Genomic DNA, 27,913 nt, shown 5'->3' on the forward strand with positions numbered 1-27,913 from the left:
AGGTATATAACATCAGATCTTGTAAAATTTCCTTTTGTATTTTCTTACTTTAAACGTTAGTATAGATTTGCTATGAACTAAGTTTAAGATCTGATCCAGAACAGTAAGAAATGCAGTGCTGAGTATTACAGCTTTTCATAGTAGTTGAGACATAAATAATTTGATGATACTCACACTGTTGACTTGGATCTGAGTCTGTTGTCATCTTAACATAGTTTGAAGGAAAGAGGCCGGTCACCCCATTGATTTCTCCTTGCCACCAGTCAGGATCATCTTTGTTCAAAACATTAATAAGTTGTCCCTTGGAGAAATTTAGCTCATCTTCATTATTTGCCACATAGTCATACATAGCGATCACTTGACACACTACCAGGAAAAAAAAAAAACACACACACACAAAATAACAAATTAATTATTCCTACAAGGATCAAATGTTGAATCTCTCCTAGGATTTAAATCATTTTTTAATAATAAACATTCAAATTAGGCTAAAATTTCCCTTTCGAGCTGCTCTTCCTCCCTTTCTCCTTCCCGTACTCCTTGTTTTACAAAAACAAGAATTTCCCAACTACAGCTAAAAATTCAAGAACTGCTTTACCTTAAGTAAGTATGATGGTATAGCAACTTTACTTTGAAAAATTTCAAGGAGTGAAGTGGTTCAAGTATCTGTTTTCTACACAGAACTTTTCAGAAAGGAAGTTCTTAGTGGTACACTACTTTTGGGCAGAGGTAAGGAAGCGACTTTTAATACTTTCCAAAGAGCTTAGTTAATCTAAGAAGTGTTTTTTTTTTAAAAAATCGTGCTTTGATGAAGGTTTACAGAGAAAATTAGTTTCTTATTAAATAATTAATACACATACTGTTTTGTGACGTTGGTTGCCAACCCTGTGACGTGTCAACACTCTCCCCTTCTTGACCTTGGGTTCCCCATTTCCATTTGCCCAGCTTTCCTGTGCCCTCCTGCCTTCTCGTCCTTGCCCCTGGGCTGGTGTGCCCATTTAGTCTCATGTTCACAGCTGAGCTACGTGTATTATTGTTTGTTTTATCGGCCTGTCTAATCTTTGGCAGAAGAGTGAGAAGTGGTTGAGTTTTAAACAAAATTGCTCAAAGATGAAATACAAGTTAACCCACTTCCATACCAGGATGAAATGCAGGTGTAGTTCTTTCACTACTTGGACCCAAAAGTTTAACATGGCTGGCAGGAAACCATCCTTTCTGTCGCTTTTTTCCTCTGGCCTGGAGAAGTAGCAAAAGGAATGTACAATTGAAAGGTGAGATTAAGGCATAACAAACAATTATTGAGACATAACTTAAAAGTTAAGAAAACCCTGGCCAACAACTGGAAGACTCATTACAAGATGCATCTCAAAGTGCTGCTAAAAAGCTGCTGAAGATGTCTATTTGGAGGCCTTACAGGCTCAGGGTTCTCTGAATATTTCACACAAATAATTTAAAAAGACCTATCTAGAGTTCTCCGGATAAGCTCAATCAACCCTTAAGATGGTACAGCCCAACTGTAAATACCCCTTGGGGCTTTGTTAAAATTAATGAGGAGGTCATAAATAAAATTTTGGAGAGCCATGTTTGCAACTTAATTGGGTCAATCTTCAAAGCAAATCAGAAAGTGGAATTTTGGGGTTGTTTCAGATGATGTTGAGACCTGCCCTAAGATCCTGATTTGCAAGAATGAGGTATATTTACGTTTTGTATTATAGTGATATTATCGACCTTATGTAAAAATACAGCTATTCACCTCTCATCATCTTTTTGCCCTCAAATGCTTTTTAGATTTTGCTAGTAAGGAAATTTTAGGAAGGAAGAACCCTCTTTTTGGATCAAAACATATGCAACAACCTTATCTGTTAACATTTTAGGGGAAATGAACTGGGCTCATCTATGTCTGTACCCCTTTCCTTGCACTGTTCTTTCAGAAACCTAAGACCATAAGGGGCAATCTGATGGGAGGTATTTTCTCAGCACACAGCCTGGATCCTAGACGCTATACTGCAGGCCTGGGGCTACCCCAGGCAAAGAGAATGCTTTCCTTTACGAAGGTAACCTGTGATTTATTAAAGAAACTGTGTCTTTAGAGAAAACTACTCTTTAAGTTGTCTCTGATAACATCAACTCAAATGCTGAACAGGAAAACACTAGAGGAAAACAAATGTTAATACTGCTTACCTCTAGGTGGTATGATTACAGGCAATTTAAAATTTTTATTATTTTTTAAATGAGCACACATTACTTTTATAATAAAATTGATAAATGTTAATTAAAGATTCATTACCTGTAACTCCCCCTGCCACCATCCACTTGCATTTTTCTTTAGAATTAATATTAACTGGCCTGGTGCAAGGCTAAGCTGTTCAGAACCAGAAGCCATATATGCTGAAGTTACTTGAGCAATCTCTGAACAGAAGAAAATTATGAAAAAAAGCAAGAGATTATGAATTTAAGACTACAACAAAGCAAATATTTTAACATTTTTTTCAGGTACATTGTTATACATACCAGGTTTTTTGTTTGATGTTCCAGATTTGCTAGCACTCCCAAAACTCTAAAAGGAAAAAATACCATATTGTTTTATCATTTTTCCAATAATTCAGATACAAAAGTACAAAGGTTATTAGGAATTAGATTTCCAAGTCTCATGATTTTTATTTCTTTAAATAAAGGTCAAAATGACAACCTCATACTAACCAAACGTTAAGAATTCAACACTTAGGAGGAGATGTGGTCTACTAATAGAATACATTACGTACAAGTGGCTGATGCTGCCGTTGCTGGCTCAACATATAGCTCATCTTCTGAATCTTTCCTGAATATAAAACATGACTATCCAGGCCAAATACACCTCATTTACCAGTTAGCATCAGTGCCCACCATACACAACATGTGTGTCCTAGATATGTTAAGGCATGATGTGAGTTTTGCCTCTGCTTTCTCTAAGGGACCTTGACTCATCTACAGTCCTGCTTCCTAGGAGGCAATGTTTTTTTCTTTTTTTTTACCATGTTCCCTCCCAAACTGACTGAACCTGACCTGTAGTTTGCAGATCCTGTGATGGTGGTGGGGCCTTGATACCCTTTCAGGGAGTCCATGAAATAAAGACTATTTTCATAATAATACTAAGATGTTATTTGCCTCTTTGTGTTGAAATTTACAATGGTGGGTGAAATTGCTGGTGCCTTAGCATGGACCCCTGGTGGCACAGTGGTTAAGAGCTCGGCTGCTAACCAAAAGGTTGGCAGTTCTAGTCCACCAGCTGCTCCTTGGAAACACTATGGGGCAGTTCTACTCTGCCCTTCCTATAAGGTCGCTATGAGTCAGAATCAACTCGATGGCAATGGGTTTTCAATGGGTTTTAGCATGAATCATGGAAGTGACACCAAATTATACTAGTAGTCATAGTATTCACCACCACCATGCCCTCACAACAAAAAAAGCCACTTTCACTTAAGAATGTCCTTGATCAAGCAGTACAAATTTTATTAAATTTTGGTCCTCAGGTACACCTTTCTAAAAATCTGTGTGACTAAATGGAAGTATTTATAAAGTATTTCTGTTGCATACTGAAGTACAATGGCTGCCTTAAGAAAAACCACTTGTGTGATTAAGTTGCAAGCTGAACTAGGTTTTTTTTCAGGGAACAACATTTTTGCTTGAAAGAATGACTTATAGATTATTCAGACTTGGGATGTGGCAGACATTTTCTCAAAAATAAATGAAGTAGCCTCTGTCCCATGTGTGTGTGAGATCAAATTTTCTTCATATACTTTAACCAAAACAAATTGCAACAGACTGAATGCAGAAACAAATGTGAGAATATAGCTGTCATCAATTAAGCCAGACATTGCAAAAATATAGAACAATGACATTCTTCTCACTAAACTTTTTCTTTTTTGGGGGAAAATAATATATTTTTCATTGTTTTTCATAAAAAGTCAGTTACTTATGTAACCATGTAATGGTTTTAATGTTATTTTGAAATGAATTCATAAATATTTAAGTAATTTCACAGTTTTAATTTCTAATATGGTAAATATCACTAGATATAACCCATATTCTTTGAGGTAGGTCCTCAATAGTTTTTAAGATTGTAAAGAGTTCTTGAAACCAAAAACTTTGAGATCCACCGCACTACACCACACTGGTGGTGAGGTGAAAAGAAGCAGGAACTCAAGAGTGTAAGGTGAGTCCCGTGAATGTCAGCGCCTACAGTGAAGGTGTACAAGCTCCTTCAAGAAGGTCCTTTGCCAGCCTCCCTGGAGCCAGAGCCACGCCCTAGCTTCAGTTATCACTGCCCAGCCCTGACTCTTGTTCTTACAATTTCATGAAATCCTGCCCCCCTAATATCTCTATAACTGGACTCTTATAATACGACCCTTTTTACTGGAACTACCTTCAGTAGTAAGGAGCCCTGGCATCGCAGTGGTTAAGCTCTTGGCTGCTAACCAAAAGGTCGACACTTCCAACCCACCAGCCGTTCTGTGGGAGAAAGATGCAGCAGTCTGCTTCCATAAAGATTACGACCTTGGAAATTCTATGGGGCAGTTCTACTCAGAATTGACTCCATGGTAACGGGTTTGGTTTATCTTGAGAAGTTTATTTGTAACCAAAGGAGTCTGATAAAAACCACACACTCTCCTGTAAGTAGAAATCTTAATTAGCAAGAATGGAATGATTTTGCTTCCATATCAAAATAACTCTACCTCTTGATCTTTTGGTTTGACGTAATTTGATGGAAAAATTCCAGTTCTGGCTCCAATACTTCCTGCCCACCATTCTCCATCTTTCTGGGTCACCAATATTTCTTCACCTTCGGTGAAAGTCAAATCTCCAGGTTCTACACTTGAATATGAATAAAGTGCAATATACTCTGAAGGGAACAAACCAAAAGAAACTAATTTTGGTTGTAAGATTATAGAAGTGAAAAAAAAAATGTTAAGAGCACACTGACAAAAGCAAAACAATTATCAATCAAAGAGCCTAAAGGGGTATACTGAAAAAATTTCTTTGTAATATTTATGATAAAGTGTACCCTGATCTCAAGTCCTACTTAATGATCTATATGGCACACTGTAATTAAGATACAATTTTTAAACAATTCAGTGCACTGACGTTTCCTTACCTCTTAAGCATCTACAATCTAGACATATGGTAACAGGAAAACAAAAACCTTCATGCTATCTCATCACAACACTTTTTAACTATAATCTTATTTATTGAGCCAGTCTATGCTGAATTTTTATAGCACTGTCTTTCTAAAAGTATATATTCAATATTCACATGAAATAGACAGGGAGTAGGTTTTCCTAACCTCACTTTAAAAAAATGAAGATGCAGAAGTAGGGAGATTAACAACTGTGTGAAGTCAGGCAATTAGTCAGTAGCTTAGCTGATTGCCATCTAATTTACAAACGGCCAAAAGCTTACCGTCTCCAACTGTATAGGCTGCAGAGGTAGGTTTCTTATTTACAGATGCATACACAGCTTCAGGTCTGCCAAATAAATAAAGAAACATAAAAAGCAACAACAAAACAAAAAAGATATAAACAAACAAAGAACAAGTAAGGTGATCTGATGAACACAGCAGGTGTTTGCAGTGTATTCTTTCAGGGTTTTCCAAAATTATTCTAAATATTGTTTCAGTACACAGACTGGAAATAATTTTTCATACATAAAACACTGCTGGACTGAAAACAGCCTAATCATAAACTTTTAAAATTTTAAATATATAGAATTTAACATAATTTGTAAAGAGTATTTCAAATGTGAAATATTCTGTCTTTCTTAAAAAAAAAAATACCTTAAAATATCTCAAAGAGATTCCAAGAGAAACAAACACACTAGCAAATGGGCAGTTTTTTGGTTAAGCTCATACGGGGTTTGGCCTGGTTTAGAGAAAAACAAGGGCAATATATCATGCGCAGCCACTACCATTGGTCAGTGGAGGTTTGTGTGTTGCTATGATACTGAACAGGTATTAGCTGAGCTTCCAGACAAAGACGGACTAGGAAGAAAGGCGTTGAGATCTACTTCCAAACATCAGCCAGTGAAAACCATACGGGTCACAACGGTCCGATCCACAACCAATTATGGATCAGGCAGCATTTTGTTCTGTTGAACACGGGGCTGCCATATGTCGGAGGCGACAGGACAGAGGCTAACAACAACATTAAAAAAAAAAAAATCTAATAAAATAATTTTTAAAACTATCTAAGAAAAGGTATAGCATTAATTTCCATTTTTAACAAAGGAAACGGTTTTCAAAAATCTGGAAGACTGTCATGTTTAAGCACTAGATATCTGTGGGCTGTACCTGGGCTCTCCAGGACCTATGAGTAAATTATATACTGAGATGGTTTTCAGGTAAATAGAAGTGGAATCCTACTATAACTCATGGCCACAACTGAATACTCTGCCTTGTTTAGTGCTAAATTGTCCATTACTTCAGATTTTCAAGTTATCTGCCTTACCAGTTAGAAGAGATTTGGTAACTGAATGAAGAAGAAGGAAATAAGTACTATAATATAGCTAAGAGAATGGAGAAGACATGTCCTTAAGGCATTTTAAAGCATTGAAACTTAATTTCTTTGTGCCTAAATATTCTTTTCTGTAAAATGTTATGGAGGTTAAATAATTCCTATAAAAGGCCTAGCTTCAGTTATTACAGTGTCAGCAAACATATGCCCGCAATACAGTCTTGTTACTGTTCTTACCCACTTCTAAATCTAAAATTCTATGTCAGTCTGAAAAGTTTCTGCATTTGAACTTAAAAACTTATACATAGAAAGAGCATTAAAAGAACTCCTGAAGATTATTTATACAGTCTGGCAAAAATAGCAGAATTGGAACTCAAGCGTTTTGATTTCCAAAGCCCAGTCCCCTTCTATTAAATCAAACTGCTTTTCTATTTAGATCAACTTCCCTATAAAGACACAAGAGATGGCGATATTACAGCATTTACTGTATTGTATTAAAGATACCTAACGACCTGACTCCCCTAGAGACTGGGAAATAAAGGCCAGAGAACTTAACCTATTCAGTTCTTGTTTTTGGTTCATTTGAAAATTCATTCATTCATTTGCTCCTCCCTCATTCATGATATAAGCAAGCAGATACTATGTCCTAAGCAGTGTAGCAGGCATGGAAACACTACAAAACAAACAAGTAACAATAACAAAAAAAGACATGGACCCCAGCAAGAAAGTAAATAACTGCAGCACAGTGTGCTATGAGGAATAAGAGATGTGTTCCCACAGGTGGGCCCACTTTAGCAGAGAGGAGGACCTCAGTAAAGAGTTATGTAAATACTGACAATTTACAGTAAACAACAAGGCAGAATGCCGCCAAAGGAAATGAAAAATAACTTCTTCAACTAAGCTTATGGTACAAAGAAAGGAAAACATCAAAAATTTTAAGTACTTTGATATTCAAACTCAAGCATAAACTTTTTGTTGTACAGTGCATTGTGCTATGGCTGACTCATTGGTGAAATCACCACCTCCATCTCATGTAAATGCTCAAAGATGCTTACTCTTCTCTCTTGACTTCACTCCCAGGGATGATCTTGACGTAAGATTTTGGAAACCATCCTCTTCCTCCATGTACCTCCCCGAACCACCAATTTTCTTGCTGCTCCAAGACAGTAATGATATCATGTTTTGAGAAGTTCAAGTGGTTATCCTTCTTTGCAGTCCAGGAGCAAAGGGCCTGTGCTTTTAAGTTTTCTACAACCTGTCCCTGTAAATAGAAAAACACAAAAATTAAAAACAAAAACAAAAACAAAACAACGGTAACCATGATTTCTGTTTCCAAGTATGTAACATATATGTTCAAACAGCAGACCAGTCTGGTGTGATGATGACTTATTACCAAGGGAGGCTTAAGATAACCTTATTCTACTAACCGACTTAAAATTGTATCTGAGACAATCATCTGAGTGGCCTTCTGTTAAGTCAAAGAAAGACTGGACCATTGCCATTCAAGGAAATTTTTTTTTCTAACTGTTGTGCTTTAAGTAAAAGTTTACAATTCAAGTTAGTCTCTCATACAAAAATCTATACATACATTGTGTTATGTGACCCTAGTTGCTCTCCCTATACTGTGACAGCACAATCCTCCTTTCCACCCTGGATTTCCCATGTCCATTCAATCAGCTCTTGACCTTCTCTGCCTTCTCATCTTGCCTCTGGATGGGAGCTGCTCATTTAGTCTCATGTATCTACTTGAGCTAAGAGACACACTCTTCACGAGTATCATTTTATGTCCTATAGTCCAGTCAAATCTTTGTCTGAAGAGTTGGCCTCGGGAATGGTTTTAGTTTGGGGCTAACAGAGAGTCTGGGGGCCACATCTTCCAGGGTCCCTCCAGTCTCAGTCAAACCATTAAGTCTGGTGTTTTTACTAGAATTTGAGTTCTGCACCCCACACTTCTCCAGCTGTGTCAAGGACTCTCTGTTGTGTTCCCTGTCAGGGTAGTCATTAGTGGTAGTCGGGCACCATCTAGTTCTTCTGGTCTGAGGCTAAGGAAGTCTCTGGTTTATGTGGCCCTTTCTGTTTCTTGGGCTAATACCTTCCTTGTGTCCTTGGTGTTCTTCATTCTCCTTTGCTCCAGGTGGGTTGGGACCAATTGATGCATCTTAGATGGCTGCTTGACAGCTTTTAAGACTCCAGACACCACTCACCAAAGTGGGATGCAGAACATTTTCTTAACAAACTTTGTTATGTCAGTTGACTTAGATGTCCCCTAAAATCATGGTCCCCAGACCCCCATCCCTGCTACTCTGTCCCTCGAAGTGTTTGGTTGTATTCAGGAAACTTCTTAGCTTTGGTTTAGTCCAGTTGTGCTGGACTGTCCCTCCCCTGTAGTATGTGTTGTCCTTCCCTTCACCTAAGATAATTTTTGTCTACTATCTAGCTAGTGAATACCCCTTTCCCTCCCTCCCCACCCTCATGAAGGAAACATCTTGACATTAAATATTACCGTAATGGAATGTAAATAGTGGGTACTCAAGAAATGTATTCATAAATCCATTAAGTACACGTCATGGAACAAATGGAAAGGGAAAGAGTTACTACAAATCTTTTTCTCTCCTCCAGCTCTTAACTGTAGTTGATTCAGTTTAATGCATCAGCATTGGAGATGGGGTTATGCTTGGCCTCCCTCCACTTTCCTGCCTTCTGTCTCTTAACTTCTTTGTAGTTTCATTCACTCTTCTTTCTTTCCCTCCCTTCTCAGAGGAAAAAGTGTTTCTGTCCTGTTCATAAGGCTGACTTCTTCAACTGTGCTCAAAATCTTATATTACACCCTCTCATTTCCTAAAAATATTTTGCAACACTGTTAAGTCCTCAACTTGAATCTTTCACCTCTTTCTCCACTTCTCTTTCTCCTACCTCTAAAGAAAGTATGGTTTTAAACTTGCTTTCCAATTTCATCCCTTAACCGATTCTAATTTGAGTTGTACACCCATCATACTACTGAACCTCTTCTTGACAAGGTCATTGATAATATCATAATGGCCAAAGTCAAACGCTTCTTCCAAACCCTTATTCTCCTTGATCTCTGAACAGTACTGACATCACGAAAATCTTTGCTGTTCCCGAAGCTCACTTTCTGATGATTGGTGGCTCCTCTTTTGTCCTGCCTTTTTCCCCTTCCTGCCTGACATGCTCTCTCGAAATAATCTTATTTATGCCTTTGACTTCTCAAATCTTTATCTTCAGTGTAACTTTATCTCCCGAGCTCCAGATCTGTAAATTAAACTGCCTACTGAGTCTTTCCACCAGGTTGCACCTAATACAGATATATAAAACCAAGAAATGTAATCATTTTTAGAACCCACCAAACCCACTCCTCCTGCATTTCCTATCCAAGACAAATAATATTCCCATTCTTTCAGTTGCCCAAGCTAAAGTCTCTGGAGAGTTAACTTTAACTCCAACTTCTTCCTCACCCTCTACATTCAATGGGTTACCTATTTTGTGTTAATTTGCACAGCGTGGGACAAATGCCCTCTTAAATCCATCTCCTATTTTATATTCTCATTACCATGGCCCTGGTTCAACCATCATTTCTTGTTACTTAGCTATCATAATATCCTCCTTTACCTGGTCTCTTTCCTTTTCTTCCTTCTGCCAATTTGGCCCCTGCACTATTGCCAGAGTTATCTTTCTAAAATATATACCTCAACTCCTCTCTTAAAAACCTTCAGGACTTCTACTGCCAAATTGTTTAGCATGGTATTAAATGCTTGACAAATAAACCACAACCCCTCTCTCCGTTTTCACTTCTTAATCCTCTCTCCATGAATCTAGTGCTATAACCAGTAAAACTAGTTGCTGTGTAGTCAATTACGACTCATGGTGACCCCATGTGTTTCAGAGTAGAACTGTGCTCCATAGGGTTTTCAATGGCTGTGACCCTTCTTTCGAGGTGCCTCTGGGTGGATCTGAATCACCAAACTTTTGGTTCACAGCTGAGCGCTTAACCATTTACACCACCCAGGTATCCTTCCTGTACTATAGCCATACCACAAACAATTCTTGTTTCCTGCAAACAGCTTGTGTTAGCATGCTTCAGTGACTTTCCACAAATTATTCTTTCTTTACACTAACTTTCCTTCTCTGTTTGCTGAAATCTTGTTTATCTCTGAAGGTCCTGCTCAAATATCTTGCCTTTTGCAAAGCTTGCTCCAATTCCTATAGATTGAATGAGATGCTCTTTCCTATGTACACTTCTTAGAACTTTGTACATATCTTTATTATAACACTTCTCACACTTTACAGTTACTTACATATCTGTCTCCATTATATTATGAACTTCTTAATGACAGGGATTTTTACTTGTTTTTCCTTTAAACTTCCAGCACACAAAATGTCTGCAACCTATGGTCACTCAATAAAGATGATTTGAGTGAAGGTGAAATCTCTAGGACTCTATTCTAATGACATCTGCTATTTCTTTTTAATCATGTTAATCTAACAATACTTAGAATGCTTATGTCTAAACCAGAGGCTAAGTATATGCAACAAAATTCTAAGTTCCCAGACAAATGATTTACTTAAGAAAAAAATAAAAACAAACCTCAAACCCAAATCTCTTATCTCCTACAATAACTACAAATGAAGAAGAATATAATCAGATGTTTAAAAATGAAGTTTTGAGCTTAGATACCTTAGCTGTTAATAACTTGGTACTACAGAAATGAATTGTCGCTGAGAAACTTCTTAAGTAATAGTAATTTCTTTAACTTCATGTCACATATGAAGAACAGAAACTAAATACTACAAGCTCTGGTTAAATGAGTGAAAGATGCCTTTATACAAAATTTTCATTCTATTTTATGTGCAGGAGAAGCAAATTCAAAGAATAAAGTACACAAAAATTAAAAACAACATACTTGTCCGTGAATAGGTGAAACAGACGCAGGCGACACAGTGCGAGTAAAAGCTGATTTTTTCTGCCATGATGTATTAACAGTTAGGTTTGAAAAAGATACATTTTGATAATCAGTCACTGATGCTGGTTGATTTGAAGAAAGTGGTCTGTAAATATAACACCTTGATATAAGCAGACTTAATTGTAGAACCCAATGATATATTACCAATTTATCAACTTGTATATAATATACACTGTATTAAAACATAATTTGTGGAAAAAGGAATTCAAGAACAAACTATTGGCCTAAGTTTTTATTTACTAAATTTCAATATTCAGTTTGGAATAACAGGTACCCTTGAAGAGCCCAGACAGATTACAATATGATTACGGAGCAGGTTGACACAAATATGTATTAGGTATTTATACATTTGCAGAGCTGTACAAACTCCACTGTTAGCTAAAAACTTACTCAGAGGAAGTTGAGGTAGCAGGTAAAGACACTGCAGGAGGAAGTAAGGCCTTCTTAGGAGACAAAGCTTTTTCACTTGATGACATCTTTTCTACATAGTTGCATGGAAACCAGCCAAAATTTCCTTTAGAACTACCATAGAGCCAACCAGGCTCTCCTATGGTTTTTTCATCAACCTATGAAAACAAAAAGAAGGGTTAACGATGCTTAGAAACCCACACATTTACACTGGGAAGACACGCAGACAGTACAGTACAGTATCCTCGTTTTCAAAATGCAGTTCACCTAACTAAACGGGTAAGGTATTTTCTACAAATTACTTTTTAAAATTTAATTGTTAAATTTTTCAAGTTCATACCTGAAAATATTTCACAAAAACAAATAGTATTATAAATGACTTATGATAGAAAACAGCTTTCCCTTTCCTCACGGCCCCTTATGTCCTGATCTTCATTCCTAATGGTAACTTGCCATTCTTTATCATTTCTTCTGTATTCTCTTCTATATTTCTAAATAGCATACTGAATTTCTTGATTTTTTTCAATTTTAGACATTACCTATTGGCTTTCAGTTAGGGAAAATGAAGATACAACCCTCTTTAACTGCAACCTCTTATTCTAACAATATTGTTAAATCATATTTTTGGTTAAATTATACTCAATGTTTATCATAACTATGTAAATAGTCCACGTCTGAGTCATGTAGTGTTTGCGCATTACATTTCGTTTCTTGTAAACTTATTTTCCTGTAGTGAATAGTTACTTTGTTTTTGTTTAGTTTTCTCTGTTCCTATCACAGAGTCTTCTTGAATACTCCAAAAGAACTATAAAGATTCTCTGAATGTTTTTTTCCACCTGGTGAAAACCCTCAGATAATTTATCAGTTCCATTTTTTTCCTCAGCCATTTCCCTTCTACAGTCTGACATCCTCCCTCTTCACAGCACCTCTTTCTCAACTTCTTGGTCATTCATTTCCAGTGCACATGAAATGTTCTCCAGAATAGACCACACCTTAGGCCACAGAGCAACCCTCAACAAGATCCAAAACGTTGAGATAATACAAAGTATCTGCTCTAACCACAAGGCCATCAAGGTAGAAATTAACAACAAGAAGAGCAAGGAAAAAGATCAGTTACATGGAAACTGAATAACGCCTTTCTTACAAACCACTGGGTAGTAGAAGAAATCAGAGATGGAATCAAAAAATTGCTAGGATCAAAAGAGAATAAAACACATCATACCAAAACCATTGGGACACAGCAAAAGCAGTACTCAGAGGACAATTTATAGCAATTGATAGCAATACTGATGCCACCTCAAGTTTCAACATTGGCTTTCTTACCTCATGTTACTTTCCTGAACAGGCCCACTCAACTCCCTCCATTTTATCTGTTCTCTATGAGTTAATGAATCCAAAAGCTACACCCTCAGAACTGACGTCTTCCCAAAGGGACATGCCTGTACTTTTAACTATTTGCAGAATATTTTTAACTGGATGTTTTCTCTCCCATCCACTCCTCCTAAAATCACCTATATCTGTTTTTCTTACCACCAAAGACTTACTCACTCTAAATAAAAAATCTCTGGCTCTTACCTCTCTTTCACTCCCACATCCAAACTCTGTTGACATTGCCTCTAAAAGCTATCCTGAATTTGTTTTCTTCTTTTCAACCCCACCATTGGTAACCTACCTCAAACATTTTTCACTTCACTCCTAGATATAATAATTTTTACTCATTCTTCAGGTTTCTGTTAACTGTCCCCAACCCAGGTCACAGTTATCTCATATTTACTGTCACAATCAGCATAATTATACTGGATTATTCTTTATTTACCTGTATCTCCTCCCGTTTTCTGTGAGTCCCTTTTTTGACCTACGTTGTCTAGCATAGTACATATCTGTTTAATTAGCTAAATGAATATGCCAACTATGTATCTGTCTCCACTCAATTTTCCATATTTTTCCAGAATGACCTCTTTAAAACACAGATTTAATAGTGTTATGTTAAAATAAGATAGAATTTTTATAGAAAGTCATCTAAGATCCATTATGATTTTTAAAACAGCTTTTTTTGTGGCACAATACATAATAACCTTCATGTATATAAGGTATTAAATTTGCTAAGTTCTGACATATGTATACACCTCTGGAAAATCACCACAATCAAGATATAACAAACATGTGCTTAATGGTCATTTATATATATCCTTTTTTGGAGAAATGTTTATTTAGATCTTTCACCCATTTTCTAATTAGACAATTTGTCTTTTTATTACCGAATTATAAGAGTTCTTTATATATTCTAGATACAATTTCCCTTATCAGATATATGATTTGCGAAAAATTTCCCCCCATTCTGTGGACTGTCTTTTCATTTTCTTGATAGTGTACTCTGAAGCATAAATGTTTTTAACTTTAATAATGTCCAATTTATCTACTTTTTCTTTTGTTGCTTGTGCTTTTGGTGCTATATCTAAGAATCCACTGTCAAATCCAAGGTCATGAAGATTTATCCCTGTGTCTTCTTCTAAGAGTTTTAAAGTTTTAGCTCTTACAACTTAGGTATTTGATCCATTTTCAGCTGATTTTTATATATGGTGTGATCCAACTTCATTCATTTATATGTGGCTATCCAGTTGTCCCAAGCACCATTTGTTGAAAAGACTATTTTTTCCCCTACTGAACCGTCTTGGCCTCATTATCAAAAACGAATTGATAATAACTGTAAAGTTATGTTTAACTTTTAAAGAAAATGCACAACTATTTTTCAAAGTGGTTCTTCCTTCCAGCAATGTTTTATTAGCATTTCAGTTGTTCCATATTCTTTTCAACACTTAGTATAGTCAATTTTTAAAATTTTAGACATCTTAGTGTTTAATTTGTACCTCCCTAATGATTAATGATGTTCAGTATCTTATCATGTGCTCATATGGTATCCCTGTATTTTCTTTGGTGAAGTGTGTGTTCAAATCTTGTGCACATTTTAAAAACTGGGTTATTTCTAATTGGTAAGTTTTGAGAGTTCTCTATATATTCTAGATACACGTTCATTATCAGATAGGAGATTTGCAAATACTTCTTCCCAGTCTGAACCAGTGTCCTTTGAAAACCAGTAATTCATGATTTTTATGGAGTCTAATTTATTTATTTATTTATTTTATGGATCATGGTCTTGATGTTGTATCTAAGAAATCCTTGAGTAATCCAAAGTCATAAAGAATTTCTCCTATATTTTCTCCTAGATGTTTTACAGTTTTAGGTTTCACATCTGATCTATCTTAATGTTTTTATATGATACAAGGGAAAAATAGAAATTCCTTGTTTCTCCAACAAGTTGCAACTGCACCTTTGTCCAAAAAAAAAACATTCTCTATTCTGTTCCATTGATCTACTTGCCTATTGTGATACTAAGATGGCACTGTTTTGACTGCTATAGCTTTAAAATAAGCCTTAAATTCAGGTAGGGTAAGTCCTCCAACTTAATTCTTCTTTTTTAAAGTTGTTTTGGTTTTGAATAACCTCATCAATTTCTATAAAAAGGTCTGCTGGAATTTTGATTGTAAGGAGAGAACTGATATCAATACTGAGTCTTTCATGAATATGGTATACATCTTCATTAAGTCTTCAATTTTTCTCAAAAATATTTTGTAATTTTCAACGTACAACTATTGCACATCTTTTGTCATTTTTATCTCTAAACATTTCATATTTTTGATGCTATTGTAAATGTTATTTTCTGTTCTAATTTCTGAACGTTTGTTGCCTGTATACAGAAATATAATTGACTTTTGCATAATGATCTTGCATCCTGAAACCTTGCTAAACTCACTATTAGTTCTAGTAGTTTTTTTTTTTTGTAGATTTCGGGATTTTCTACATAGACAATCATGTGTTCTGCAAATAAAGACAGTCTTAGTTTTCCATTTGCAATCTTGATGCCTTTTGGTGTACAGAAAGTCACTCCAAAACAATTAAGATTTTTATCCAAGTGGAATCTGTCTCTCTAGTTTAAAGCTCTTCAAAATTCAAACGTCTTAGAATTCAAGGTCCCTGAAATTATGATTCCTTTGTCAGGTCCCAACTTACCTTTCTAGCTTCATCTCATACCATGTGTACCATGACCTTGGCAAATGGTTATGTGACATTCTTTAAATGCACTTGGTGCCCACACACACCTCAATGTTTTTGTTTACGCTATTCCTTCTACTTAGAATGTTATGAGGTATAGGGGAAAGAACACAGACATGGGAGTTAAAAGCATCATGCTTCAGTCTTAGCCATACTACCTGGCTCTCCTCTGGTAAGGTAATGATTATTATCTAAAGTCTATTTGTTCATCCATAAATCTGGAAAAAAATACCTGCCCTGCTTTCCTTCAGGTTATTTTAAGAATTTAACAAAATATTTATGAAGGTGCTTAGTAAACTGTAAAGCACTAAGCAAGTATAATCCCTTTGAGGTCCTCTTCCATCCTATCCTTGGGGAAGATGTTCCCCAATTCTATTTGTTTGTGTTACTGCCTCATCCTCTAGGTTTTCATAGCACTTTATATTATTATATTTTCTATAATTATGCATATTTCCATTTTCTACCTAGAATGTGGCCTCCTTATTCATATCTGTATATCCTCAGCAGGTACACAGTAGAAACTCAACAAATGTTAACCTGAACAGGCTATTCTAAATTAAGTATACAATAAGCTCAAAGCTTAATCAATAATAAATGGGTTTATTATCAGGGCAACTTCATTTATATTTATGGTATATAATTCTCCTTTTAATGCTATATGTCTGGTTATTTATTACATCATGAATGAGATATGAGAAACCTCCTCAACTACAGCTGCTGTGGTTAAATTACATAAATAGTGTCATAGCTATATTAACTACCACAAAATGGTGTTCTGAAATAGAACAAAAGGAACCACTGATGAAATATTATCCTCTAGTAAGCCTAGTTTTAAATAGCTAAGCCACAGCAATAAAACTAAAGACAAAAACACAATAAATCCTGAGGAAGTTATACAACTTAAAGTATCCCAATGCTGCTAAATGCTCAGCAACATACTTGATTTAAATGTATGGTCTCAAGGCCAGGAATTGCTATAAGGTATGAGTACTGTAAGGTATGACTGCTGGCATTTAAACACTAATTTCCTCCTCTGTGTACAAACTTTTAAAATATAACTTCTATTATACTTCTACTTAATAGTTGTAACCTTATCAAGAAGAAAAACCTAGTTCATTTATTCTTTTTTTATTTTATTGTGCTTTACGTAAAAGTTTACATAGCAAATTAGTTTCCCAATCAATGATTCTTATACAAATTGTTCCATGACATTGGTTGCAATCCCCACAATGTGTCAGCACTCTGTCCATTTCCTCCCTGGGTTCTCTGTTTCCATTAGTACAGTTTCTTGTCCCTCCCTGCCTTCTCATCTTTGGTTTTGGGCAAATGCTGCCCTTTTGGTGTCGTATAGTTGATTGTTCTAAGGAGCACAGCAGACACAAGAGTTATTGTTTATGTTGTTGTTAGGTGCCGTCAAGTTGGTTCTGACTCATAGCGACCCTATGTACAACAGAATGAAACACTGCCTGGTCCCGTGCCATCCTCACAATTGTTGTTATGCTTGAGCCCACTGTTGCAGCCACTGTGTCAATCCACCTCCTTGAGGGTCTTCCTTTTTTTCACTGATGCTCTATTTTATCAAGCAAGGTGTCCTAATTTTTTTTTTTGTGTACTTTAGATGAAGATTTATAGAACAAATAGTTTCTCATTAAACAGTACACATATTGTTTTATGACAATAGTTAACAACCCCACAACATGACAACACTGTCCCTTTTTAAACTTGGGTTTCCTATTACCAACTTTCCTGTTCCCTGCTGCCTTCTAGCCCTTGCCCCTGTGCTGGTGTGCCCCTTTAGTCTCTTCAGCCTGTCTAATCTTTGGCTGAAGGGTGAACCTCAGGAGTGACTTCAGTACTGAGTTAAAAGGGTGTCCAGGGGCCATCCTCTTGGGGTTTTTCCAGTCTCTGTCAGGCCAAAGTCTGGTCTTTTTCTGTGAGTTCTAACATTTTTCTACATTTGTTCTACACTTTTCTCCAGCTCTGTCTGGGACCCTCTATTGTGATCCCTGTCAGAGCAGTCAGTGGTGGTAGCCAGGTACCGTCTAGTTGTACTGGACTCAGTCCGGTGGAGGCCTTGCTAGTTGTGGTCCATTAGTCCTCTGGACTAATCTTTCCCTTGTATCTTTAGTTTTCTTCATTCTCCCTTGCTCCTGAAGGGGTGAGACCAGTGGAATATCTCAGATGTAGCCCTATTATTTGGCTGAAAGGAGGCCTCTGGCAGTGTCTACAGTTTCAAGTCAGAAGACTGTCTTAGAGCAACAGTCTCAAGGGTGCCTCCAGTCTCAGACCAGTGAGTCTGGTCTTTTTTTTTTAATTTGAATTTTGCTCTCCATTTTTTACCCATTCTAACCTCGACCTTCTATTGTGATCCCAGTCAGAGTGGTTGGTAGCGGTAGCCGGGCACCATCTAGTTCTTCTGGTCTCAGGTTAGAGGAGGCTGTGGTTTATGTGGGCCATTAGTTCTTTGAACTAATTGCTTCCTTGAGTCTTCAGTTTTCTTTGTTCTCCTTTGCTCCAGGCATGAAGAGACCAATAATTGCTTCTTAGACGGCTACTTGTAAGCTTTTAAGACCCCAGACACTACTCACCAGGCTAGGATGTAAAACATTATCTTTAAGAACTGTATTTTGCCAATTAACCTAGATGTCCCCTGAGATAGTTCATTTATTCTTAAGGGTTACACCAAGTTTTTTGTTTTTTCTAAAATGGGGTCAATTTTAATCAATTTCATATCTGTCATTTATAGTTATAATAAGTTTTTAGCTGTCAATTTACATGGTAAGTTAAACTAGAAACTTTCACATAAATTCTCACAGGCCTAGGGAAACTATTTACTGCTTCGAAAATACCACTAACAGATTAAAAGGACAGAAAGACACTTCAGGTTGTTATGGAAAATGTGACCAGGACTCGGTGGAATTTCCAATTTTTTTCACTTTCAATCAAACTTCCTCTGCTACTCTCATCTATTAAGTTGAATAGACCTTGTGTCCTATCTCACCAAGAATACAGAAGCCCTCAGACCTGACTTCACCTTCTCCCTTAGCCAAATTTACTTATAACCACATCCATCCTTTCCTCCAGTCCTCTCATTATCTAGTTATTCTACTTCTCTCCCTGTGCTCTAGGATCCTCTAGACTTCCCAAGAATTTTCTTCATCTCCCATCTATTGGTCAGAACAGGGAGGCATGAGGTGACTTCCGGAGTGCTAATATGCTCAACAGACTCATCTGAGTGGTAGTTTCACTGGTATATACATATGTAAAAATTCCTTGAGTGATACACTAAGGTTGTGTACTTCACTATAACTAAATTATACTTTAATTAGAAAAAACAACCTCTATCTATTATTTGGAGCCCTGGTGGTGCAGTGGTTAAGAGCTATGGCTGCTATCCAAAAGGTCAGCAGTTCAAATCCACCAGCTGCTACCTGGAAACCCTATAAGGCAGTTCTCCTCTGACCTATAAGCTCACTAGGAGTCAAAATCAACTCAATGGCAATGGGTTTTGTTATCAATTATTTATTCTCTTTCCTGCATCATTAAACCCTTCCCTCTCTGCAGATCTTTTGTCATTATTTAAACTGTCCACATTGTAGCCAAGTTAGGGGAAAAAAAACCACACACACAGACAACCTCTCTCAACCCACATTCCTCATTAGTTATCATTCTCGCTCTCTTCCCCCTTTCAAAACCAAGCTCCTTCAAAGAGTTTTACACACTCACCATCTCCTCTTCATGTCTCGCCATTTATTCCTTACCTCATGAAAATGAGACTCCTTCCCCACCACTCAACCGATACTGTTCTTCTCAAGGTCATCAATAATCTCGTTGCTAATCTAATAAATATTTTTTAGTCCTTGTCTTATTTCACATGTGCACCACTCTCTTAAAGTTCCTTAACACCAAATTCTCCTAGTTTTTCTCCTACTTCTGGTATTCCTTCTAAGTCTCCTCTTCCTCTAATAATCCCTTCAATGCCCATGTTTCTCAGGGATTGCATCCTCAGTTTTTTTCTCACTCACTTTACTACTCCCTTATCTTCAATCTTTACTACTCTTATATCTTCAATTGCCATCACAGCACACTGATGACATTCAAACTGCATTCTCAGCCCAGATCTCTGTCTGAGATCTCTCCAGACATCCAACTGTTGCCTGCATATCTCAAACTCATTGATTTTACTGTCATTCCCACTTTAACTTCCTCCTTCTCATTTTCCTCTCTCAGTGAATGGCACTATCACCAACCAACTTGTCCAAATCAGGAATCTATGAGTACCACCACAATTCAGCCTTTATAACAATAATTCAGCAGAAGAACACAAGCACCCAAGAGACCCCAGATAACTTTACATTCCAGCCATCACTGCCACCAGGCTTCCAGTGCTGCTCTCTGGCCATGGGAGACGCCATTCTAGAGCTGGTGACAGTCCACATCTTTGTTTTTACTTTCCTTCCCCTGCTGCTATACGTTAGTTGTTTTTCTTTCTCATAAGACTATAAAGCTCTTTAAAGGCAGAGATTGTATGTTTTTCACCACTATCTCTAGCTTAACATAATCAGCCCTTAACAAATATTTGTTGAAGGAATAAATGAAAGACATATCCAAATGTAACTAGGTTTTTGCCTGAAACATGCCCAGAGAAAGGCTGCATCTCTACATCCTCAGATCGGACCAAATCAAAATAGATGCCTTGGAGTCAATTCAGACTCAGCGTGATCCCAGCTGGGCTCCATAGATTTTTTGATGGCTGATCTTTGGGAAACAGATCAACAGGCCTTTCTTCCAAAGTGTCTCAGGGTAGGCTCCAACCTCCAACCTTCTGGTTAGCAGCCAAGCACACTAACCATTTGCACCACACGTCCTCAGACACCATCTTACTATTATTAAGAATCAGAGGAAGAACAGTAGAGACAGCAGAGACTGTGGACTGAGGCTGGCTCTAAAAGAGACCCATTCATCAGCTCAGGAGCAGCAATGGAACTGTCTGTGGCGACAATGTCAGCAGAAGAAATATGTGGTTGGGAATTATCTTGGGTGCTTGAGTAGACAGTTCTGATAAACTCTATCCCAAGTAAACTCTACCCAAGTATTATCGAACATCCACTACTAACAGATAAATAAAGGAAAAGCGCAACAAATTGGTGACAGTGTAGGGGGAAAAAAGGCACTGGTTAGGTCCTCTGGGTAATATTAACTTACCAAAAAGAAAACTGAAGCAGAGATTAAAATCCAAGCTGTTGTGCTTCCAAAGTCTGTACTCTTTTCAATATATCATACTGGCTCTATCACCAGGACTCCCTGCATCTTCCATTTGACATAGTTTGTGATCACACAATAAAGACCTTTTTTTTAAATTAGCCTTCATAAGGGCTTTATTTTTCAAGGTTGCGTAGTTAATTAATGGTGGAAGAAGGAGTCTGATCCAGGTGTGTCTGGGTCTAAAATTTAAAATCTTTGAACCACAAATGGAACAATCAGAACAGAAATAGTGAGAACGTTCGTGTGTTGTGAAGAATGCAATTAATGTCACTGAACAATCCGTGTAGAAATTGTTGAATGGAAACCTAAACTGCTGTGTAAACCTTCACCAAAAACACAATAAAATATTATTATTATTATTTTTATTGTACTTCAGGTGAAGGTTTATAGAATAAATAGTTTCTCATGAAACAGTAGTACACACATTGTTTTATGACAACATGTCAACCCTCTCTCTTCTCGACCTTTTTTTTTTCTTTTTGGTGAAAATATACACAGCCAAAGATACACCATTTCAAAAATTTCTACATGCACAGTTCAGTGACATTGACTACGCTCTTTCAATTGTGCTGCTATTCTCACTTCAGATGAAGGTTTACAGAACAAGATAGTTTCTCATTTAACAGTTACTACACGTTACCCTTTGACAATGGTTAACAATCTCACAATACATCAACAATATCCTTACTCAACCTTGGGTTCCCTATCACCAGCTTCCTTGTCCCCTTCTGCTTTCTGGCCGTTGTCCCTGGACTGCTGTACCTCATTAGTTCCATTTGGTTTTATGGGGCTGTCCACTCGCCGGGTGAACGGTGAACCTCGGAGATGACCTCACCACTGAGCTAAAAGTGTGTCTGGGGGCCATATTCTCGGGGTTTCTCCAGTCCCCTTTAGGCCAGTCAATCTGGTCTTTTTTTTGTGAGTTAGAATTTTGTTCTCCATCCTTCTCCAGCTCTGTCCAGAACCCTCTGTTGTGATCCTGGTCAGAGCAGTCAGTGGTGGTAGCCATGCACCATCTAGCTGTACTGGACTCAGTCCGGTGGAGGCCTTGGTAGCTGTGGTCCATTAGTCCTTTGGACTAACCTTCTCCTTGTATCCTGTTCTCTTCATTCTCCCTTGCTTCTGAAGGGATGAGACCAGTGGAATATCTTAGATGGCCGCTCACAGGCTTTTAAGACCCCAGACACTACTCACCAAGGTAGAATGTAGAACATTGGCTTTATAAACTGTGTTATGCCAATTGAGCTAGATGTTCCCTGAGACCATGGTCCCAACAGCCCTCCATCCAGCAATTCAGTCCCTCAGGGAGTTTGGATGTGTCTATGGAGCTTCCATGACCTTTCTTTGTACAAGTTGTGCTGGTTTCCCCTGTATTGTGTATTGTCTCACCCTTCATCCAGGATACCACTTATCTATTGCCTATTTAGTATTTCCCCCCCAAATAAAGACCTTTTGTTCTATGGAACAAGTGGCTTATAACCAGTGAGTGCTGCAGAACCTAACTCCTTCAACTCTTTAACAGTTTCCGGAAAATAACCAGCCCAACAAAACTTGACTGATAATTTATTAAAATAACAAATCAATATCACACTTTATGATTTGTCAACCTTATTAAGGTTAGAAAGAACACTGGATCTGGAAATCAAAGGGCATGTACTTGCATCCCACTCTACCACCATGATGCTGACAGTTATAATTTGTGTAAGTCTGAGCTTAAAACTGAAAAATCCAAACCCACTGCCATGGAGTTAATTCCGATTCATAGCGACCCTATAGGACAGAGTAAAACTGCCCATAGGGTTTCCAAGGAGCAGCTGGTGGATTCAAACTGCTGACCGTTTGGTTAGCAGCCTGAGCTCTTAACCACTGTGAGCTTACTTATCTTTAATATGACAGTAATAATAACTGTTCCATATAGCTATATGGTATCTTGTAAAGGCCAAATGAGGTGATATTTAAGAAATATTTTATAAAGATAAATCACTACATAAAATTATTAGAGTCAATACTGTTATTATGGAAAGTAATATATTACATTGTATTCAGCTTATTCATAAGAAAAAAGCCTCAACTTCATTTCCTACCTGTATAATATCTCCAGAGTTAAAACTCATCTCATCATGGCTCCTTGCTTCAAATGGGTATAACGCTCTATAATTCACCAAAGCACTAGCTGTTCCACCTGAAGAGAAGATAACTGTCATTATTTGCTGCTTTCATGCATATACGTCTTTGCTATGACCCAATAAAAAAGAGCTATTAAAATCTAAAAGAAAAAAATGAGCATCTAACAGTATAATGAAAATTCATTTGATACAGGCTTGGTAGGATTGAAATGTCTTGAATAGTCATATAATCAATACAAAGGCAAACAAGTCAGAGGCAGTAAAACAAAGACTTGATATGTAGGAAAAACCATGCACATGGATCTAAAGGAAAGTTCAGAAGAGGTGCATGTTTGAGCTGTACAAAGTAGAAGGAGACCAAGAAGTGAGACACTTTGTTTGATCTGTGCTGATCAGAATATAATAGGGAAGAAAAGCACAAAAAGGGAAGTCATAAATGAGAAGATTGGCGAGTAAACAGTGTTGACTGAGGTATACCAAAAACAAAGTATACCTTCTGAGAAAATTTTAATGTGCAAAAACTTAAAATTTTGTTGTTGTTTCATTAACATAAACAGTTTAGTTACACTGGTTTTATTCCACACAGGTTGAATAAAATATTTAAAACTATTATCATTTCAATTATTAAAATCATGTCAGAGTCTGTTCACAGGTAGTGAGAGATGACTATTGTCTTTTCTCTGTGATGTTTTAAGATTTCTACCCTCATTCTGTTTTCAAGCCTACACACTTGTCATCCGAGTTTAATTTAGAAAATGTTTTTTTCTGACTCTAAGATTAGCATCTTTCTTTTTCATTTTCTTATAATTTTTTTTGCCCCTCAAGGAAAAAATAAAGAAGCTTTTGCTGCTCTGTCTTGGAAAAACCAAATCTATTATTTTTACCTTTATCCTTACACTGTTTCTCCACAGCTTTCTGTTCCTCTTCTTGAATTTTCTCTTGTATTTTTTTTTCCTGGAGTTGCTTTTGTTTTTCTTCTTCCTCTTTTCTAAGACTTTCTCTCCATAAGTTTTCTTTTCCTTGCTTTGCTTTCCTACATAATAGAAAAAGAATTTGCATAATATCCTAAAAACAAAGGTTTACACAAAATAAAAATATAATAGAAGATCTGGTTCTTAACCAGCTGGAAAGCTAAAAAAGCAGTAGTACTACAGGAGTGGGGAGAAACAGTGGGGATCAAGGATGAAGGGGAAAACCAATCAATCACTCACTCAATCAATCAATCAAGAGAAGGGCCTGGGGCAAACTGATGATGACAGTGTGCCATCGCTGGGAAGTATGACCAACAACTTCGCTCACCCTCAGATTCCCTCCTACCATCTAACCTCCCAAACCCAGAACAAGAAAAAACAAACACAAAAAACCCAGATGAAATGGAGCCTCTGAGAAAACAAATCTAAAAATTATATCTAAATTTCCATTCTTTATCTCCAGACTTTGTCACAAAGACTACCTTCTATCTCTTATTCCCACTATTTTACCTAATCCCTGTTTTGGGGATGCAGTTATTGATGTGGAAACAGGAAATAATTCTGGGTCAATTACTTACTTTTTCTATTATTGTTTTTCATTAGCTAACAGCACTTTTCTCTATATGTCCTTGTTTCTGTACATGCTTCTATGTCACCTAACACAGCTGCAGTTTGATTTCTAACTAGTCAACGTGATCTGTGATCAGACTTAATTATTTTGGTGTTAGAACTAATGCACATTATAGTTTTTCCTTGCATATATTTTTTAATGACTTTACTCAAGAGGCAGAGCTGCTACCACTCAATTTAGCACCATCTCCAAGCCTCAGCAGCCCATGGAGACTGTGACCCCATATATCCCTAGGATTTGTAGCACTTACGCCCCACCAAGACAGAGAGACCTTGGCTTAATTCTATGTCTCTATTCCTATAATTCCTGGAGGAATTTTGGAAATCCTGGATAATTCTCAATACATTAGGTTCACTTAGTCATCAACCTTCTTTTGTCATCCCTTAACTTCATATTCCTGGTTCACTATTCTATTACAAGCTCCCTCTCTACCCTTTCCAAACCTCTTGTACCCTCTACTGCTACACAGAATGCATCCTCCAGCAGCTTTCCCTAAAGAAATCTGGTTCTCCCTTGAGAACAATGTTTCTCTTGCAGCCCTTTTTCTTTTTTTAATATTTTTTCCCATACAAAAATTTATACATATATTGTTGTGACTCTAACTGCTCTCCCCATACTGTGACAGCACACTCCTCCTTTCCACCCGATTCCCCATGTCCATTCAACCAGCTCCTAACCCTCTCTGTCTTCCCATCTCACCTTCGGACAGAAGTTGCCTGTTGAGTCTCTTGTATCTACTTGAGCTAAGAGGCACACTCCTCACGAGTACCACTTTCTGTCCCACAGTCCAGTCCAACACCTGTCTGAAGAGCTGGCCTTGGAAATTTAGTTCTGAGCTAATAGAGAATCAGGGGCCCTGCCTTCCAGGGTTCCTCCAGTCTCAGTCAGACCATTAAGTCTGGTCTTCTTACTAGAATTTGAGTTCTGCACCCCACCTTCCTCCTGCTCCATCAGGGACTCTCTGTTGTCTTCCCTGTCAGGGCAGTCACTGGTGGTAGCCGGGCACCATCTAGTTCTTCTGGTCTCAGGCTAAAGAAGTCTCTGGTTTATGAGGCCCTTTCTGTCTCTTGGGCTAATACTTTCCTTGTGTCCTTGGTGTTCTTCATTCTGCTTTACTCCACGTGTTTGGGACCAACTGATGCATCTTAGATGGCCGCCTACAAGCTTTTAAGACCTCAGATGCCACTAACTAAAGTAGGATGCAGAACATTTTCTTAATAAGCTTTGTTATGCCAATTGACCTAGATGTCCCTTGAAAGCGTGATCCCCAGACCTCTACCCCTGCTACTCTGTCCCTCAAAGTGTTTGATTGTACTCAGGAAACGTCTTAGCTTTGGTTTAGTCCAGTTGTGCTGACTTCCCCTGTAGTGTGTGCTGTCCTTCCCTTCACCTGAGAGAATTCTTGTCTATTATCTAGATAGTGAATACCCTTCCCCCTCCCTCCCCACCCTCAAAACCATCAAAGAACATTATCTTCTGTGTTTAAACCTTTTCTTGAGTTCTTATAATAGTGGTCTTATACAATATTTGTCCTTCTGTGACTGACTAAATGCATTCAGCATAATGACCTCTTTATTCCTCCATGTTATAAGATGTTTCATGGATTCATCATTGTTCTTTATTGTTGCGTAGTATTCCATTGTGTGGATATACCATAATTTATCCATTCATCTGTTGATGGGCACCTAGGTTGTTTCCATCTTTTTTGCTATTGTGAACAGTGCTGCAATGAACATGGGTGTGCATATATCTACTTGTGTGACAGCTCTTACTTTTCTCTAGGATATATTCCAAGAAGCAGGATAGCCAGATCGTATGGTATGTCTATTTCCAGCTTTTTAAGGAAGCGCCAAATCGATTTCCAAAGTGGTTGTACCATTTTACATTCCTACCAACAGTGTATTAGCATTCCAGTCTCTCCACAACCTCTCCAGCATTTATTATTTTGTGTTTTTTGGATTAATGCTAGCCTTGTTGGGGTGAGATGACATCTCACTGTAGTTTTGATCTGCATTTCTCTAATGGCTAATGATCGTGAGCACTTCTTCATGTGTCTGTTAGCTGCCTGAATATCTTCTTTGGCAACGTGCCTGTTCATATCCTTTGCCCATTTTTTAATTAGCTTATTTGTCTTTTTGTCGTTGAGGTTTTGCAGTATCTTGTAGATTTTAGAGATGAGACGCTGATCAGATTCGTCGTAGCTAAAAATTTTTTCCTAGTCTGTATGCTGTCTTTTTACTCTTTTGGTGAAGTCTTTTGAAGAGCATAAGTGTTTGATTTTTAGGAGCTCCCATTTATCTAGTCTCTCTTCTGGTGCTTGTGCATTGTTACTTATGGTTTGTATTGTGTTTATGCTATGTATCAGGGCTCTTAGCGTTGTCCCTATTTTTTCTTCCATGATCTTTATCGTTTTTGATCTTATATTTAAGTCTTTGATCTATTTTGAGTTAGTTTTTGGGCATGGTGTGAGGTACGGGTCTTGTTTCAGTTTTTTGCAGATGAATATCCAGTTATGCCAGCACCATTTGTTAAAGAGACTGTCTTTTCCCCAGTTAATGGACTTTAGGCCTTTGTCAAATATCAGCTGCTCATAGGTGGATGAATTTATGTCTGGATTCTCTGTTCTGTTCCATTGGTCTATGTATCTGTTGTTGTACAGGTACCAAGCTGTTTTGACTACCGTGGCGGTATAATAGGTTCTAAAATCAGGTACTGTGAGGCCTCCTACCTTGTTCTTCTTCTTGAGTAATGCTTTACTTATTTGGGGCCTCTTTCCCTTCCATATGAAGTTGGTGATTTGCTTCTCCATCTCAGTAGAAAATGCCAGTGGAATTTGGATTGGGACTGCACTGTATCTGTAGATCACTTTGGGTAGAACTGACATTTTCACAATGTTGAGTCTACCTATCCATGAGCAAGGTATGTTTTTCCACTTATG

At 37.4% G+C, this 27,913-nt stretch overlaps 1 protein-coding gene across 5 annotated transcripts in view; it reads right to left on the reverse strand.

Annotated features, from left to right (window-relative positions):
- ITSN2 (intersectin 2) overlaps positions 1 to 27,913 on the reverse strand; it is a 227,453-nt gene that overhangs the window by 43,695 nt on the left and 155,845 nt on the right. For all 5 annotated transcript variants that reach the window (XM_023732409.1, XM_023732413.1, XM_023732410.1 and 2 more), the window contains exons 18-28: positions 24,258 to 24,406; positions 23,332 to 23,429; positions 11,855 to 12,030; positions 11,405 to 11,549; positions 7,541 to 7,746; positions 5,437 to 5,501; positions 4,713 to 4,879; positions 2,512 to 2,557; positions 2,288 to 2,409; positions 1,140 to 1,236; positions 175 to 366 (exon numbers count right to left, since the gene is read on the reverse strand). In XM_023732409.1, coding sequence (XP_023588177.1) covers positions 175 to 366; positions 1,140 to 1,236; positions 2,288 to 2,409; positions 2,512 to 2,557; positions 4,713 to 4,879; positions 5,437 to 5,501; positions 7,541 to 7,746; positions 11,405 to 11,549; positions 11,855 to 12,030; positions 23,332 to 23,429; positions 24,258 to 24,406 — 1,463 coding nt within the window. The remainder of the gene's footprint in view (positions 1 to 174; positions 367 to 1,139; positions 1,237 to 2,287; positions 2,410 to 2,511; positions 2,558 to 4,712; positions 4,880 to 5,436; positions 5,502 to 7,540; positions 7,747 to 11,404; positions 11,550 to 11,854; positions 12,031 to 23,331; positions 23,430 to 24,257; positions 24,407 to 27,913) is intronic.

The sequence above is a fragment of the Trichechus manatus genome, unplaced genomic scaffold (assembly GCF_000243295.1).
Source record: "Trichechus manatus latirostris isolate Lorelei unplaced genomic scaffold, TriManLat1.0 scaffold00052, whole genome shotgun sequence".
In the NCBI taxonomy this organism is placed as follows: Eukaryota; Metazoa; Chordata; class Mammalia; order Sirenia; family Trichechidae; genus Trichechus; species Trichechus manatus.